We start from the raw sequence: 17,328 nt of genomic DNA on the forward strand, positions 1-17,328 counted from the left end.
AGCAGAAAAAAACCCCTACAGTATTCAAAATGAGACGAGATGGTGATAGGACTAGTGGAGACAAAAGACGGCTCTGGATTAGGTGTGAAATGCGCTGGCAGAATGGGAGACAGCTGCCATGTGGGAGAGAGAAAAAAAAAGGGGGGGGGAAAGGGCCAAAACAAAGGTGTAGATAAAAAATATAAGTAAAAATGTAATAGGGGCCTGTGATGAAATAACTCTGTTCTGGCATTTGTATTGTCTGTTGTTGTTGTACTTGTTAATGTCTGGAATGTTCTACAGGTGTAACCACTAATGCTCCTCCCTAGCCCCGCCCCTCTGGATCCTCCGGATTGGTGTGAGTTTTACTTATAAGAGCTGGGTCTTACTCATAAGGGCTGGGTCGGTGATAAATGATGGTTGCCCTGTGTTAACTTGATGCCATGTTCTTACTTAATAAAAGCCTTTAGTTTTAAGCTTTAACCTCACGGATTCAGGCCGTTATTTGGCACATCAATTTTATTAAGTAACAACTTTTGGAAGATGGATCGATTTTTGAAACCAGAGCGTCTGGATATCGATCCCCATTTGGCAGACGTGTCGAAGAAATTTACACATTGGCTTCGATGTTTTGAACATTTCATTGCATCGATCGATCCGACGGTTAACAAGTTGGGTCTTCTAGCCAACTTGGTAAGTCATCAAACTTACTCTATAATTGAAGATATTACTACATATGAAGAGGCCCTCGCAGCCCTTAAGGCCCAGTACCTTAAGTCGGTTAACGAAGTATACGCCAGGTATCTTTTGTCTACTCGCAGGCAATTACCCAAGGAATCCCTGGACGATTTCCTGCAGGACCTTAAGGCTTTGGCTAAGGATTGCAACTACAAGGCTGTCTCTGCCATATTGTATCAGGAAGAAGCCATTCGCGATTCTTTCCTATCTGGCCTCCGATCTAATTATATTAGACAGAGACTCCTCGAGAATGACTCGTTAGTTTTAAAAACGGTCGTCGTTACTGCTCGATCGTTAGATGTAGCCCAGAAGAATTTAGAAGTGTATGCATCAGCCCATGCGTCTCTCTCAGCCTTGTGTGTTCCGAGTATGGAGGCATCCATAACACCAATGGAGCCTCCACTTAATCCTATTGTTGCGGCTGTACCCCATGGGTCTAAGTGTTATTTTTGTGGCCAATCTAAACACCCCAGGCAAAGATGCCCAGCCAGAGAGGCTACCTGTTTTAAATGTAAGAAACGGGGACATTTTAGTCAAGTGTGTAAGGGTAATCCTGTACCCGATGTCTTTTCTGCTGCCGCCTATCATTTTACTCTAGCCTCGGTTACGGTTGACCAGACCATACCGTGTTCCTTGTCGAAATCTATGATGGACATCAAGATTAATGGTCATCCTACTGGGTGTTTGATAGACTGTGGCAGTACTGAAAGTTTTATACACCCCAACCTTGTTAACTCTTGTTCATTGAAGGTGTATCCTACTCGAAGTGAAATCGTGATGGCGTCCAAGTCTCTTACTTCGGAGGTAACTGGATATTGTAAAGTCACATTGACCGTTAAGGATACGGAGTATAAGGACTTTAAACCCCTCATATTACCTCAGTTGTGTGTGAACTTAATTTTAGGCTTGGACTTCCAGTGTCAGCATGAGAGCGTCACCCTTAAGTATGGTGGATCCCAGCCTCCGCTCACAGTCTGCGGCCTTTCTACTTTAAAAGTAAGTCCGCCTTCTTTGTTCGTGAACCTTGCTCCTAATTGTAGACCTATAGCGACTAAGAGTCGACGGTATAGTTCAGAAGATAAAAAATTTATAAAAGAGGAAGTGGAAAGGCTTCAACAGGAGGGAATCATCGAACACAGTAATAGCCCATGGCGTGCCCAGGTGGTGGTGGTTAAAACTAATGAAAAGACTTGTGGTCGATTATAGCCAATTAGACGCCTATCCTTTGCCTCGTATTTCTGAGATGGTGAACCAGATAGCTCAGTACCGCGTGTTCTCCACCATTGATTTAAAGTCTGCCTATCATCAACTCCCCATTAAAATAGAAGACCGACCTTATACGGCCTTCGAAGCTAATGGGCGCCTGTACCAATTCCTTAGGGTGCCCTTTGGAGTGACGAATGGGGTATCCGTCTTCCAACGGGAGATGGATCGTATGGTGGATGAATACGCGTTGGAAGCAACATTCCCGTACCTGGACAATGTTACTATCTGTGGGCGCGACCAACAGGAGTATGATCAAAATCTCGCGAAGTTCCTAGAGACTGCAAAGAGGTTAAACCTGACCTACAACGAAAACAAGTGTACCTTCAATACTACACATTTGTGTATTCTTGGTTGCGTTGTGGAGAATGGGGTAATCGGGCCAGATCTTGAAAGATTATGCCCGCTTAAGGAATTACCTTTACCTCACACTGTAAAAGCTTTAAGAAGGTGTCTGGGATTCTTCTCGTACTATGCCCAGTGGGTGGCTAGCTACTCAGATAAAGTCCGACCTCTTATTAAGTCGACGTCCTTTCCGCTATCGGCGGAAGCTCAGGAGGCTTTCTTTAATATCAAATGGGACATTGAGAAGGCAGTGGTATGTGCCGTGGATGAGAAGATCCCTTTTCAAGTGGAAAGTGATGCATCTGATTTTGCGTTGGTGGCAACTCTTAATCAAGCTGGTAGACCAGTAGCTTTCTTCTCTCGTACATTGCAAGGACCAGAAGTTCGACATTCTTCAGTGGAAAAGGAGGCACAGGCGATTATCGAAGCAGTCAGGTATTGGAGACATTATCTTGCTGGCCAACATTTTACGCTCATTACTGACCAGCGATCTGTGGCCTTTATGTTCAATACTAAGCAGAGAGGCAAGATCAAAAATGATAAGATTTTAAGATGGCGAATAGAATTCTCTACATATGACTATGATATTCAGTACAGGCCTGGAGTATTCAATGAGCCATCGGATGCTTTGTCACGAGGAGTATGTGCTAGTCTAGGTATAGATAAGCTTCAAAGTCTCCATGACGCACTCTGCCACCCTGGGGTTACCAGAATGAACCACTTCATTAAGTCCCACAATCTACCCTATTCTATTGAGGAGGTCCGGACAATGACCAGAACCAGTCGTGTTTGTGCTGAATGCAAACCCCGCTTCTATAAGCCGTCCGAGCCAGCTCATCTTATTAAAGCAACTCGACCATTTGAGTGTTTGAGTCTCAATTTTAAAGGTCCCCTTCCATCAAGCGACCGTATTGTCTATTTTCTTAATATTATAGACGAGTACTCTCGGTTCCCTTTTGTTATCCCCTGTCCAGATGTGACTAGTGCTGTTGTAATTAAATGCCTCTGCCAACTGTTTTCCTTGTTTGGCATGCCTAACCATATACATAGTGATAGGGGTTCTTCCTTTATGAGCGAAGAATTGCGACAGTTTTTGCTATCAAAAGGGATTGCAACGAGTAGAACTACCAGCTATAACCCTCATGGTAATGGGCAGGTCGAGAAAGAAAATGCGTCAGTGTGGAAGGCTATCGTACTGTCTCTGAAGTCGCGAGGCCTGCCGACCTCTCGCTGGCAGGATGTCCTGCCAGACGTGCTGCATTCCATAAGGTCTCTTTTGTGTACAGCGACGAATGCCACCCCTCATGAAAGGATGTTTAGTTTTCCAAGAAAAGCTACTAATGGAGTATTGTTACCCACATGGTTGATGACCACGGGCCCTCTGCTGTTGCGCAGACATGTGAGAGGCCACAAGACTGATCCACTGGTGGAGGAAGTACAACTCCTCCATGCTAATCCCCAGTATGCGTACATTCAATATCCGGATGGGCGAGAGGATACGGTCTCTATTAAAGATCTTGCACCTGCTGGAGCTCAAAAAGAGTTCGACTCTGAGTAGAGTTTTCAATCGTGGTATTGGACCTTCAGAGACACAAACCCTCAGTGTGGAAAACACTGATGATTCTGGGAATTTGAATGAACCGGAGTTAGTACTCCGGGAGGAGCCTCAGCAAGAGTTACGTCATTCCCAGAGGACTATCAGACCTCCTGACAGACTGAATCTATAGCAGGGGGTGAATGTGATGAAATAACTCTGTGTTCTGGCATTTGTATTGTCTGTTGTTGTTGTACTTGTTAATATCTGGAATGTTCTACAGGTGTAACCACTAATGCTCCTCCCTAGCCCTGCCCCTCTGGATCCTCCGGATTGGTGTGAGTTTTACTTATAAGAGCTGGGTCTTACTCATAAGGGCTGGGTCGGTGATGAATGATGGTTGCCCTGTGTTAACTTGATGCCATGTTCTTACTTAATAAAAGCCTTTAGTTTTAAGCTTTAACCTCACGGATTCAGGCCGTTATTTGGCACATCAGGGCCGAGGTTATGAAACTGTTGAGCTCGATATTGAGTCCGATATTGAGTACAGCCTTCTGAAATCAATCTCGAGTTCAACAATTTCAGATCATAACCTCGGCCCCTATTACATTTTTACTTCTATTTTTTATCTACACCTTTGTTTTGGCCCTTTTCCCCCCCCCCCTTTTTTTTCTCTCTCCCACATGGCAGCTGTCTCTCATTCTGCCAGCGCATTTCACACCTAATCTAGAGCCGTCTTTTGTCTCCACTAGTCCTATCACCATCTCGTCTCATTTTGAATACCTCTTAATGTCTCTTCACTTCTCTTTTGTTCTCTCTCAGCCCCCACTGGCCTTTTAATCTATTTCATTTCCTGTGCTTCTTCAGTCTTGACAAAGGGTTTTGACCCGAAACGTTGACTCTATTTTCTCTCCACGGATGTTGCCTGGCCTGCTGAGTTTTTCCAGCATTTTCTGTTGTTATTTCTAAATACTATTACTGTATAAACCAGTCTCCTTCAAAAGGCCTTTTCAAAGTACAACAAGTTATACTTCATTCCATTCCGTACAGCTTCCTCTGATATACACCTTAGGTGAGGTAATTGTGTTCGTTAGATCAACAGAAAGTTTACTATGCGTTACTAACCTATTAGTTTTTGAATAAAAAGTACTACCTATAACAAAACAACATTGTATTGGAAACAGAAATCTGATCGCCACTTCATACAATATTCAAGCTACACAGTTTGCCTCACTCTTGTAAATACAAGATGATATTAAGTAATCTATGGAATTTAATTTTATAAAATGTACTTTTTCCTCAAAACTTGGCCTAATAATTAGATAATACTCTGAGTTATTGTATAAAGATCAGTAACAAGCACAAGGTCACTCAAAAGGAAATGACTTTATAAAATTATGTGCTGTGTTGCAGACACCAGGATGGGTGTATCCTGCTAATAACATCTATTGACATAAGTTTTCAGCAAAGCTATTTCCTACATCTACAAATACTCTAGAATCTGAGCCTAGACAAAAGAGAAAGAATTCATTTTAAATTTGACCTTATGCTTGCGGTCAGTTAAAAAATAAAACCAAAAAAGTGAATTGCTTTAACTTTAATGTAATAACATAAAAATCAATTGAAGAAAAGACCATCAGACACCCTCAAGTTTCTCCTTCCAAGGGCTCATGCACAATTTGCACCAAATGGATTTTATCCAATTTATTTAATCTCCTGAGGAAAGTGAATAACCAAAGTTAGGAAAACTTTCAGCTCTTCCTCATGGAAATGAGCTGTATTTTTATTATCACAAATTTGATTTTAACCCTCTTAGTGCAGAATAGCCTTGACAACCAAATACACATTACCACAGCTCTCACCGTTTGCCTAATTGTACATGCTTGGTTAATTTTGTGGATTCATAATATGTTCGCTGGGGTTCTGAGCGGGCTACCTTGGCTGTTGCTCTTTTTCTTTACTCCGTTTTCATTGGTATTCGCCTTTCTACTTGGGCACTGCTAGGGGGGCACGATAGCCTAGTGTTTATCTACAGAACGAGCACCCCCAGAGGTCAACGGTTCAATTCCCACCAAGGCAAGCTGCAAAACTGAATTCAACAAATCTGCTGATTTGTGAGCTACCGCCAGAAAATGGCTATTAAAGCTGCAGGACCATTGTAAAACAGCAACTGGAGAACCAGTCATCCCTACCTGATCTGTGACTCCAGTCCCTCTCTACATGGTTGACTCTAAAATGCCCTAACAACTTGCATTCATATAGCGCATTTTAACGTAGTAAAATTTCCCACAGCAACTAGATGACCAAGAACCAAATGAAGAAAAAGTGAAAGGATCCTATAGTGCTTCCAACAGTAAATATGGATAAAGTACCTGTGGGATATCCAAAATGGGTACCACAGCAGGGAAAGACCATGCAATCTGCCTCTTTCATTTCACAAGGCAAAATCTTTCTCCCATAAACTTAACAAAGGCAACCAACCCACCTGGAGTAATGAAAAAGACCAACTCCACACCCCAAACCATTTAACAGACAGTTAGCCAACCCAAGGTGCCTACCGAGGGTTTAGCCAAAGATTGACTTTGAATCCTCAGTACACAATATTACTTAACTATGTACAACTATGGCAAAAACTCAATGCACTCAGTTACAATCCTACAAATACCACATGATCACCACAAATATGGCTTACTTGATATAAAAAAGGTTTTAGGTTAAAACAAAAAAAATGTTTTCATAAAGGAAATGAGCTATATTTTTATTATCATTATTTTTATTAAACGAAGAAGGCATGCCAACGCCTGTTCTTCCTCAGGAGACTGAAGAAATTTGGAATGGCCCCCCAGATTCTCACCAACTTCTACCGGTGCACCATCGAGAGTATCCTGTCCGGCTGCATCACTGCCTGGTATGGCAACTGCACCGCCACAGACCGCAAGGCTCTACAGATGGTGGTGAAAGCTGCACAACATACTATAGGAATTAAACTACCTGCTGTGCAGGATATCTACCCCGAGAGGTGCCGGGGGAAGGCCCTGAGAATCATTAAAGACGCGAGCCACCCCAGCCACAACCTCTTCGCCCTGCTCCCATCCGGTAAGAGATACCGAAGCATACGGTCTCGTACCAGCAGGTTTCGAAACAGCTTCTACCCCAGGCCATAAGACTCATGAACGTATAATTTATTATTATTTATTACTGTTGTTTTATTTATTATTACTGTATTTCTATTAGTATTTTATCATTGTTATACCATATTTATTCCAATGTTGGGAGGACTCGTAAAAATCAACATTTCATTGTGCAGTACACACGTCTGCTGCATATATGACAAATAAAAAATTGAATTGAATTGAATTAAATTATCACAAATTTGATTTTAACCCTTAGTGCAGAATAGCCTTGACAATCATTGGTTGAGATTCAGCCCATTTTGTAAAAAAGTGAATGGCCCTGAAATTACACCATGGGATACTAATATACAAAAGATTCACACATTTGTCTGAAATTCTTGACTCTATATGAGCTGTGTTACTCCATTTCTAATAAATGGGCTAAAGCCTTCAATAAAAAAAAAATCAGAAAAAGAATTTCAGACAAACATCAAGGCCGCAAATTTAATAGCGCTGAGGGGGCGGGTTTGGAGGCAGGTCCACTGTCAAAATAGCAAAAATAGACAGCGGGTAGGAAACCCGCCATCAACCCGCCTCCATGCGAGTCTCCCAGGTGTTGGGTCTGTCAGCGGAGAACTGACCCAACACCAAGCGGCGGGGGATACAATACAGCTACCTAAATGGCTTATTAAGAGCCAATTTAAGAGTATTTTGAGGCTTACTTCTAATTTTACGTTCTCCCCCACGGGTTACCTGCTGTTCGGGGAACACACTAGCTCAACCTGGCATGTTGAGAGTCTGCTCTGATGTTTGTGAAAAGCTGACAGCTGCAGAAGGTGTCAAGGATGCCATGTTGCAGATGGTGAGTTTCAGAGCGCAGAAAATGTTGGTTACTGCATTTTTAATACATATAGAGATTTCTTTAACTTACAATTTTAGATCCAACTGTATGTCCAGTGCCACCTCATTGGGAGAACCTCTCTCAACATTGACAGATCGCTTCTGTCATCTCACCTGCAGCTGCCATCTATTGCAGCAACATCAGAGCCAATGAAACAATCAGGCCTTGGTCCTCCGAATCCTTCCACGATCAGCCCCAACAGCAACATCACAAGGCACACCAACAACATCCCCAACCTCATCACCAATCTTCTCTGCCATCACCCAATGCTGCACTGGACACAGGCATCACCATGGCCAGATTTTCTTCACTTGACGCTGTAAACCCTGGCTGCCACATGATGCACCAGGTTGACACCATCCCACACCAGCACCATGAAGCATCCCTTTAATGTCCAAGCCATTCTATGCACACTCATCACTATAGCAGGGGGGCGGGGCGGGGAGTTATGACTGAACAGTCACTGGAACTCAGTAAGACACTTCTCAAGGTGTGTTCAGATCTGTCCAATAAGGGGCACTTTTTGAAAAAGAGATTTCACTGTATGACAACATATTACCAAAAACTTCAGATGGACTACCCTTGTGTGTTGTTAGTTGGTATGCTTGCAGTAGGATGAGGGCGAGTGTGAGGGGTGGCTAGTGAGATGGGGAAGTGATAATGTAGATAGAGAGGGTTGGGTGGAGTAAGGTAAGTTGGTGCCCTGGGGAGGTCTCTTCTGCCCTTGGAAGAGAAGAGAACCTCCCTGCGTGCTGTGACTCCCTCCATAAGCATATGGAGGGAGTCACTGGAGAGCCTGGGTGCAAGCGTTCACCTTTGTGCAGTGATGGTCAGTGTTTGCAGCACCTCAATGCTGTCAAACACTGACAGAACAAATGTCAAATTCCATGTGGACGTGGTCCCTTTAAGGAAACCGGCTGATGACGCATCATCAAATGACATCATCAGACCGGCTTCCTGTTAATTGGCTAATCAAGGGAAAATCACGTCTGCAGAGCGGATGCAACTGGGAGCGGGACGGGAACCCAGAAACCAGCTGTCCCACCCCCATCCCACCTCCTCCATTAAATTCGCTGCCCAAGATTGAAGTCGTTTTAGGGCCAATGGCTTTATAAATTCAAAAGGGAAACAGCTGAACAGCCCTGCATCATTTTCACCAAGACATCACACGTTAATGGTGTTGACATGTTTGAGAAGCATTTTGGTACAAATTTGCTCATTATTCTCACTGTACAGCAAACAAGACTTAAATACATCTAAATATGAACTATACCCATTTAAAATGGTATGGGAAGTGATTGAAAAGCAAGAACCATTTTTTAAATTGGTCTCTGATAAGGTCACATTAAAGCTATATAACTCTTGCCTCACATCTGACATAACACCTATCAGCCAAAAATACACTAGTGCAAGTGAAATAAAACTACCTACACCATCAACATAGTTATAAGAATAATGGTTATCGGGAAGTGTACCGTATAAATCGGTCTCCACTCGGTTAAGAACAGTCACCAACAGGTACCATTGATAGTACTGAAACCCTAATGAGAACAGTGCTGACTAATAGTTACTGAAAGTCCAGTATTCTCCACAATAACTTAAGCAAAACAGAGAGTAGGGGTTAAGGGTAGCTACTCAGACTGGCAAACGGTAGGAACTGGTGTTGGGACCACTGTTGTTCACGATTTATATGAATGATTTGAACTCAGGAATCAGAAGTACAACTTCAAAATTTGCAGACGACACTAAATTGGGGGTATAGTTAACACTGAGGAAGACTGCAACAAAATGTAAGACGGCATAAACTTACAGAATGGGCATGTAATTGGCAAATTAATTTCAATATAGATAAGTAAGGGGTTACATGTTGGTAGGAAGAATAAGGAGGCCACATACTGCTTGGATAATAAGAGTCTAACTGGGGTAGAGGAGCAAAGGGATCTCAGGGTACACGTTCACCATCATTAAAAGTAGCATCGCAGGTTAACAAGGCCATAAAAAAAGCAAACAAAGCACTGGGGTTCATTTCTAGAGGGATAGAATTGAAAAGCAGAGAAGTTATGTTAAGCTTGTACAAAACCTTGGTGAGTCCACACTTGGAGTACTGTGAACAATTATGGTCTCTGTATTATAATAAAAGGAGATAGAGGCACTGGAAGAAATGCAAAAATAATTCTCAAGGATGACACCAGAACTGAGAGGATATACTTATCAGGAATAGCTGAACAGGCCGGGGCTCTTTTCTCTAGAAAAGAGAAGGCTGAGGGGTGACCTGATGGAGGTCTTTAAGATTATAAAGCGGTTTGATAGGGTAGACACAGAGAGATGTTACCACTTGTGGGGAGACCCCAAAACTAGAGTCCATAAATATAAGTCACTAATATATCCAATAGGGAATTCAGGAGAAACTTCTTTACCCAAAGCATGGTAAGAATGTGGAACTCATTATCACAAGGAATAGCTGAGGTAAATAGCATAGATGCATTTAAGGGGAAGCTAGATAAGCACATGAGGGAGAAAGAAATAGAAGGATGTGCTGATAGTTAGGGTTAGATGAAGAGGGGTGGGAGGAGGCTCATGTGGAGAAACGTGCCCGCATAGACCAGTTAGGTATGCTGTAGATTCTATGTAATGTTACTTTTAAAACATCCATGGCAGCCTCTTTCATTCTCGGACTCCTGAAACGTCATTCCTTTCAAACAGTAAGACGACCAGGAAGGAACTTTTAGAGTTTGGGTGTCAGCTGTGGCTCAGTGGAGTGGTCGCACTCTCGGCTCGAGTCCAAAGCTCATGGGTTCAAGTCCCACTCCTGGGACTTGAGCACCTGATCTAGGCTGACACTCCAGTGCAGTGCTGAGAGAGTGCTGCACTGTCGGAGGTGCCACCTTTCAGACGAGGCATTAAACCGAGGCCCAGCGGCCCTCTGAGGTGGATGTAAAAGATCCCATCGCACTATTGCCAGCGACGCCCACATCCCATAAATGAATTTTTTTTTTTAATTCAAAGAAGAGCAGGGGAGTTATCCCCAGTGTCCCAGTCAATACTTACCCTTCAACCAACATCGCCACAAACAGATTATCAGGTCATTATCACATTGCCACTTGTTGGAGCTTGCTGTGCGTACATTGGCTGCTGCGCTTCCTACATTACAGCAGTGACTAGACTTCAAAAGTACTTCATTGGCTGTAAAGCGCTTTGGGACGTCCTGAAGTTGTGAAAGGCGCTATAGAAATGCAAGTCTTTCGTTATAATCTTACTCGACTTTTGATTTTGTGATGAGATGCCGCTGCAATGCAAATAAATGAACTGGAGAAGCTGCACACGCTTGGCAGCTGTGCAATTTATGTGTTCAGCAGGCGGGCATAGCCGGCAGCAGCCTGGCTCAGCTGTAGCCTTGGCACCGATTCTAATTGAACTGAATCCTTTTAATTGGGACATGAACTTCCCAGCCACCCCTATAAATGGGTGAGGCACCGTGATAAAGCCATGCCCTTCCTCCATGGATAATAAGCCTTGCTCACTACACTACAGAGGGACTCTGGTGCAGTTATAAAAAAAAAGGCAAGTGCAACCATAAAAGCTGGATGCCAAAGGTGGGCAACACAGGATTGCCCAAGGCCACTTTTTGCAGGGGGCGCTGGCTCCTCCTGCACAAACTCGCACAGCTGCGAACACCCGCCCACTGTGCAAAAGCAACCTTAAAATAAGAGCAGGGGAACAACACACACACACACCCAATCCCCGGGGGAAGGAGAGAAAAAAAGTGCGACAACTTCACGCAACATAAAACAGATTAAAATGCAAAAGAAAAACATCCTTGACATTGGTAAGAAATTACCTCAACTGAAATATTTTAAAGCAGAAAGTTTCCCCCTCCAACTTTGTCCAGCAAGCTCCAAGTACCACTGAGAAACCTTGTTAAATGTGATTTGCCGTAAGTAATGTGACAGCTCTTAAAATATCCTCCCTTTTCCTTAAAAATTTTTTTTTTAATGGGTTGGCAAAAAGTGTTTTCCAAAAGAAAATTCACTTCATACGCTTACGTTACTCAGGTACTGAATTTAAACGAATTACCTTTAACACACAGGAGTGACATTGTGCTTGCACATAACTTCTGCTGTATTTCCTTGTTGAGCATCGGGTACAAAATGAGCTTGTTGTGCACCAGAACTTCATCTTCGCCAGGGAGAATAGGCAGGTCGTCGATTGACACCCACATGAGCCAATAAGGATTTGCGATGCCGCGGGTGCGGGCAGCAAATTCTTTCCTCCCACCAATCACCGCCGTCCATGGGCGGGACCTCTGCGAGCCGGAGTCCACAGAGCCTCTCCAGTTTGTCAGGAACTTGGTGAGTGGAAGGAAGGTCGAGTGAATCACCCGACTGGCGTAAGTATGAGACGGAATCGTTCTTTTCTCACAGCCGGCTGAACGAGGAAAAGTATTTCTGCAACCCCCCTTTTTGTTGAATTGATGGGTGCAGTACATAAAATACCCGCAGTCAATAGAATGGGGTTCTCTGAACGGCGCCAGCCTGATTTCCCCTTTGTGACATTCAGTGTTTGCAATGTAAACAATGCGGTATAACAGGCAAGCGTGCGATTCAAAAGGCAGAAAGATTAGTTATCAGCCAGTGTGGTTAGAGTCATATCATTATAATACAATCATTTAGACAATGATGCCATACGAGTCAGTCAAGCATTTTATTTATGGATTTTTCTGGGAACTCTTGCAGGTGAATACACATTTCAACTATCGCTGTATTTCAGTAACGAGAAACTGTATTAAAAAGTTGGGATTTCACATCATAAACTTGATGACTTTTTTTTACGTGCATGCAAAATCATATTAACTTCACGGATTTCACCCTAAGAGATGCACTCCTCTGTTGAAAAGAATCTGTTGCACAAATATCTATTATTGCCTAACACTGTGCAGTCCTGGACACTCTCAGCGTATTGTGTGTATCAGATGATTTGTTCAAAGGGGGTTCTCGGTGGGTAAAATAAAAGCTCGATTTAACATTATCGAATTTCGCATTGTCAAACAAGGTCCGTGCGTTGAGTTTCAGCTTGACACCGGTTTGCTCAAACCTTTCTGCCGTAGGTTACCCTATTTAATGGCACCCGTGAGATCCATGAAACATTCAAATAACATTTTAAAAATACTAATCTGATTAACGAAATATAGGTTTACATTGAGCATAGAAATATAACTTCATGTTGCAGGATGCCGCCCTTGTCCAGATCATTGGAATTTGCTTAGAAAAAAGCTTATTGGCAAATAAATCTTGGTAGAAATCGGGTCCAGAAAAAAACAAAGTTTGTTGCGATTCTGCAACATCAGGTGCAAACTTTCCGAGTCTTTCGTGGTCTGTGAACCTTTCCCCCTCCCCTCCTCTCATTCCCGAATAAAGTAAAACATCTTCCCGCCAACCCATCTCCCTCAAATGAAGAGCTTAATGATAACCCGCCCAAAGGAAAGTTTCCACCCATAACATTCAATGGGAGAGGTCTGGATCCTGCCAGCCACTGATTGTGAGAAGCATTGTACTGACCAAGTAATGTGAACGAGGGAGGAAGGTGCAAAACTGGCTGGCTATTGCTGCAAACGGGAGTGGGCGTGCAAAACTGCCCGAAGACCAAATTAGTACATTAAATTAAATCGCATGCAAATTACTGGTGGTCTGCGCTGCTTAGGGAATTTCCACTAAATGAAAATCTCATGTTTTATCTCAAGCTGTTTTTGTAAATTATAACTCTGATAAAGTGGGGCAATTGCATGTTTGGAATCGATCCATTTCCTTTTGGCACACTTTGGTTAAATAAGATAAGCACATGCCTGAATAAGATAAGCACATGCCTGAATAAGATAAGCACATGCCTATTGAAGAATTAAAAAACAGCAAAGATCGCTTCTTCCACAGACCACGTACAATCTGCACCTTACATCAACCAAGATGATGAAGCTCTGAAATTTCTCCTTGACCTCAGTCTCCCACAGGTAATCAATCAAAACCCCAGGATACTAATCTAACCTGTCAACCTGCACGATTCAACTCTGACCAGTTCCATTCTGGAGGTAGGTGACTCATTAATGATCGCAGAAGCTCATGTTTTATAGAGAATTTTAACAGATGCTTATATATTCCTTTAAAACTATCGATATTATTCTTAAACAAAATATATATATAACCAACTTTTATTTAAGCAGTTAACTCACTTTAGGACAGTTACACTACACATTTTATGTCTATGCAAAGTGGCTTCCATTTCACATTAACTCCACAGCCAAGTTTCCCCAAATCAAATTGTAGAAACTGGTATGAGGTACTGTCACAGAGCTTCAGCAGTACACTGCAAATGGTCCAAAGGTTTAAATCCAGTGCAACTGATGGCCTGTGAACTTTTTAAACTACATTTTTTTCAACCACTCAATTAGCAAAGAGCTGTATTTTTGTTAATATTAAAATTAGTTAACAGTAAAATTGGATTGCTGTTGAGTGGGCCTCACAATGCCTGCACACATGCACTGAGAGTCACAGAGCTAAACCTCCACGCCAATATCAGTTTAAAACTGCCATAACCTGAACTGGCAGGGGATGGAAATTGGGTTCGGAGCTGATTACATTGAGCCCCTGCTCCATTTCCACACATTAGAAGTTCTACATCATTTGAGGGTGGGCATATAATGTGAAAGCACACATATGGATCAGCAGATTCTGGTACAATGCAAATGAGGAAAATACATTATACAAAGCCTTTACCCTCATTTGTGTCCTAGCATCGCTGGGTGTGAGGGACACCTGTGCATACCTGGTATCCAGTGTTAAAAAGAAAGACTTGCATTTATATAGCGCCTTTCATGACCACCGGACGTCCCAAAGTGCTTTGCAGTCAATGAAGTACTTTTGAAGTGGAGTCACTGTTGTAATGTGTTGTCAAAAGCATTTCTCAGTTACAGCCACTATCTGTGACGCTCCTAAAAAGGCTAACCGCATTTAGTGGACATATTGGCAGTTTGTTCAGTAAGTTTCCAATTCTAAATGTCCAAAAAATGTTATTATAATTGCGAGTTTGTTATTCTTTATATTGTGTTTGGCTCATTTTCTTAGTATAATCGTATTCCCTGAACTCTCTGCTTGTGCACAAAGAACTTATCAGCATCTGCTCGAGTTCTCTCTTTTTCCAGGGAGAACTAGTTGTTGATTCTGAGGGGAATTTTATCCTGGAAACAGCACTGCATGAGGCATCCCACCAACACAAAAAGAAAACCTTACAATTTTCCGGACTGCAATCAGCTCGTCGCTTTTGTCCACGGTGCCAGCTTTATTGGTTCATTAACTGTTTGCTTGTATTGGATTTAGTTTCTTTGTATAAATAAATATGCTGAAAATTTGACTGCAACGCTCCAATAGAGCAAGTATGTACATTATATAGACAGGATTATGTTTTGGTTTACTCAGGGTGTTACAAAATATACCTGCAGAACTAGAGAACACAATTTTTTTTACAAGCTTTGAATCGATCTGTATTTCTTTTGGCTCACTTTGATATCTGTTCCTTGTTATGATTCATGCTGGGTAATTCTGGTGACATCAAAGCAGTGGTTTCCTTAAACCTGCATTTATTTTCTTTCCTATGTGCTTTATTTTGGAATATTGTATGTGACCATTAATATTTGAGGTGTTTCAGTTTGTTATTCAAAAAACGTGCACGTGACCTTCTGAGGTCAAAGTTAAGCCATAGCATTGAGACAGAGTAGAGGAACTTTCATTATGCATTTGGCCCATTCAATGCCTCATTTGGGAGTGGCTAATTTTGACTTTGGCTGGTCAGAATGAAAGAAAAAGTGAGTGACTACAATAGGCAAGGAGCTTAAATTTTTGAAAAAATGTTCAATTAAGGAGGCCCTGGTGTTTCAGATTTGACAAAACTAGCAGTTGAGATATGAAATTCTCACTCCTGTTGTATAAAAGACCCTAATTTATACCTCAGAACTAGGTACCTTTTACAGTGCATAATGATGTGGCATATGATGTAAAATATCCAAAATGGCAAATATTCAAAGGACAGTATTATAGTGTATCCACTAATTAACTAAGATAAGATAATATGCATCTTGAATTCCAAATGTGTGTTGGGTTTAGCACTCTGTGCCTCATTGTATTCCACACCTGCAGAAGTATGTAAACAAATAATGGGAGTCGTCAATCTAGTTTTCAGTCCTTAATGTTGAAGTGTGCAAAGAAATTGTACAGTGAGCTAAGCCCACTGCCTTGAAACAAGGATTGGGAGAAAAAAAGAATGAAACATTGGAAAGAAAAATACATTAAGAATACAGTTCTACCTCATAACATCCAAAGAAACAAAACACACATACTCACTTAACAGCCAGCCCTGCAAGCTGTTATGTGTTTACAATCATTTGGGAAAAGAGTCAACTGGGACAGAAGAAGTATACCATGAAAGGATCCTGGGGAATTGGGAAACACATGGTTGATGTTATTGTGTGCTTCACAGACTACCTGCACATTCCCAGAGTACAACCCTTTCTGTTATTCAAAACTGGGGTATGTTCTGAAGACGTGTACACATTTCAAATTATTTACAGACAACTATTTCCAGAGAGCTGTAAAAGCCAGTTATGACATAAAAATAATTACTGTTTGCCATTATTGCTCAATTATATCTGGAAATAAACAAACATGGAGAGCTGCTACTGCAGGTAAAACAGCTGTTACTGGTACATAGGATTAGACATAGTGGATTGATTAATGTCTGTGATATCACTAACAGGGGCCTGAAAGGTGCCAGAAGCATAGAAACTGAGAGAAGTTGCAATTTTCACTAGTATTAGAAAGCCTGTGTTCATTTCAGAGAAAAATAATCTTTCTTTCTGATGTGTATGGTGCAACCTGCATACTTATGTTTCACTAACACTTTATTAAGTATAAATATGGATGTGTGCAATGATTTGTTCCCTGGCAAAATACAGATGTGTAAATTAAAATGTAACACGAACACCAATTGTCAAGACATACTAAGTAAAAATAGAGCTTTTAAACCCTGAATGACTTGTATATGATATTGTAATATTTAAGACAATGGAACAAACTATATAAGAAAAACTACAAGTTAATCTGTATTACCAAGTTAATCTGAAAGAAGTTCACCTAATAGAGAGAAAGAAGGAGAAATAATTCCTACAGTTAAAAAGGGCCACGCTTCCTCCAGGACCTTGCCATGCTCCATAAAATTCAATACAAACTGACTCTGTTAGAACTGACCCTCTGTATCACAGAATTATTCCACAGACACATCTCAGCCATCCATTCAATATTGTCCTCCTCTGCACTAGATGAAAAGGAAAACTTATGTAGCTCATGGGAGGGTATCCTAATTCCCAATGGGAGCTATCAACTCTCAGGAGGAGACTCTGAGACTGACCCTTCATC

General features: G+C 41.9%; 1 protein-coding gene and 1 long non-coding RNA gene across 6 annotated transcripts in view; one reads left to right on the forward strand and one right to left on the reverse strand.

The window, feature by feature from the left end:
- The window catches only part of unc13c (unc-13 homolog C (C. elegans)), a 794,870-nt gene extending 782,826 nt beyond the window's left edge, over nt 1–12,044 (reverse strand). For 2 of the 5 annotated variants that reach the window (XM_085968796.1, XM_085968795.1), the window contains exon 1: nt 11,948–12,043. In XM_085968796.1, coding sequence (XP_085824922.1) covers nt 11,948–12,011 — 64 coding nt within the window. In that variant the 5' untranslated portion in view covers nt 12,012–12,043. Of the gene's footprint in view, nt 1–11,947 lie in introns of all 5 variants that reach the window. The other 3 variants (XM_085968797.1, XM_085968798.1, XM_085968794.1) reach the window with 2 other exon arrangements.
- A 116-nt stretch (nt 12,045–12,160) lies between these two features.
- On the forward strand, nt 12,161–16,962 carry LOC147100097 (uncharacterized). The gene is made up of 3 exons (XR_015073830.1): nt 12,161–12,260; nt 13,798–13,952; nt 15,063–16,962. It is a non-coding gene; the product is annotated as an uncharacterized LOC147100097 (long non-coding RNA).
- Nucleotides 16,963–17,328: the final 366 nt, after the last annotated feature.

Source organism: Somniosus microcephalus, chromosome 27, assembly GCF_052327205.1.
Source record: "Somniosus microcephalus isolate GS21.2 chromosome 27, FLI_Smic_1.0, whole genome shotgun sequence".
NCBI classification, from domain to species: Eukaryota; Metazoa; Chordata; class Chondrichthyes; order Squaliformes; family Somniosidae; genus Somniosus; species Somniosus microcephalus.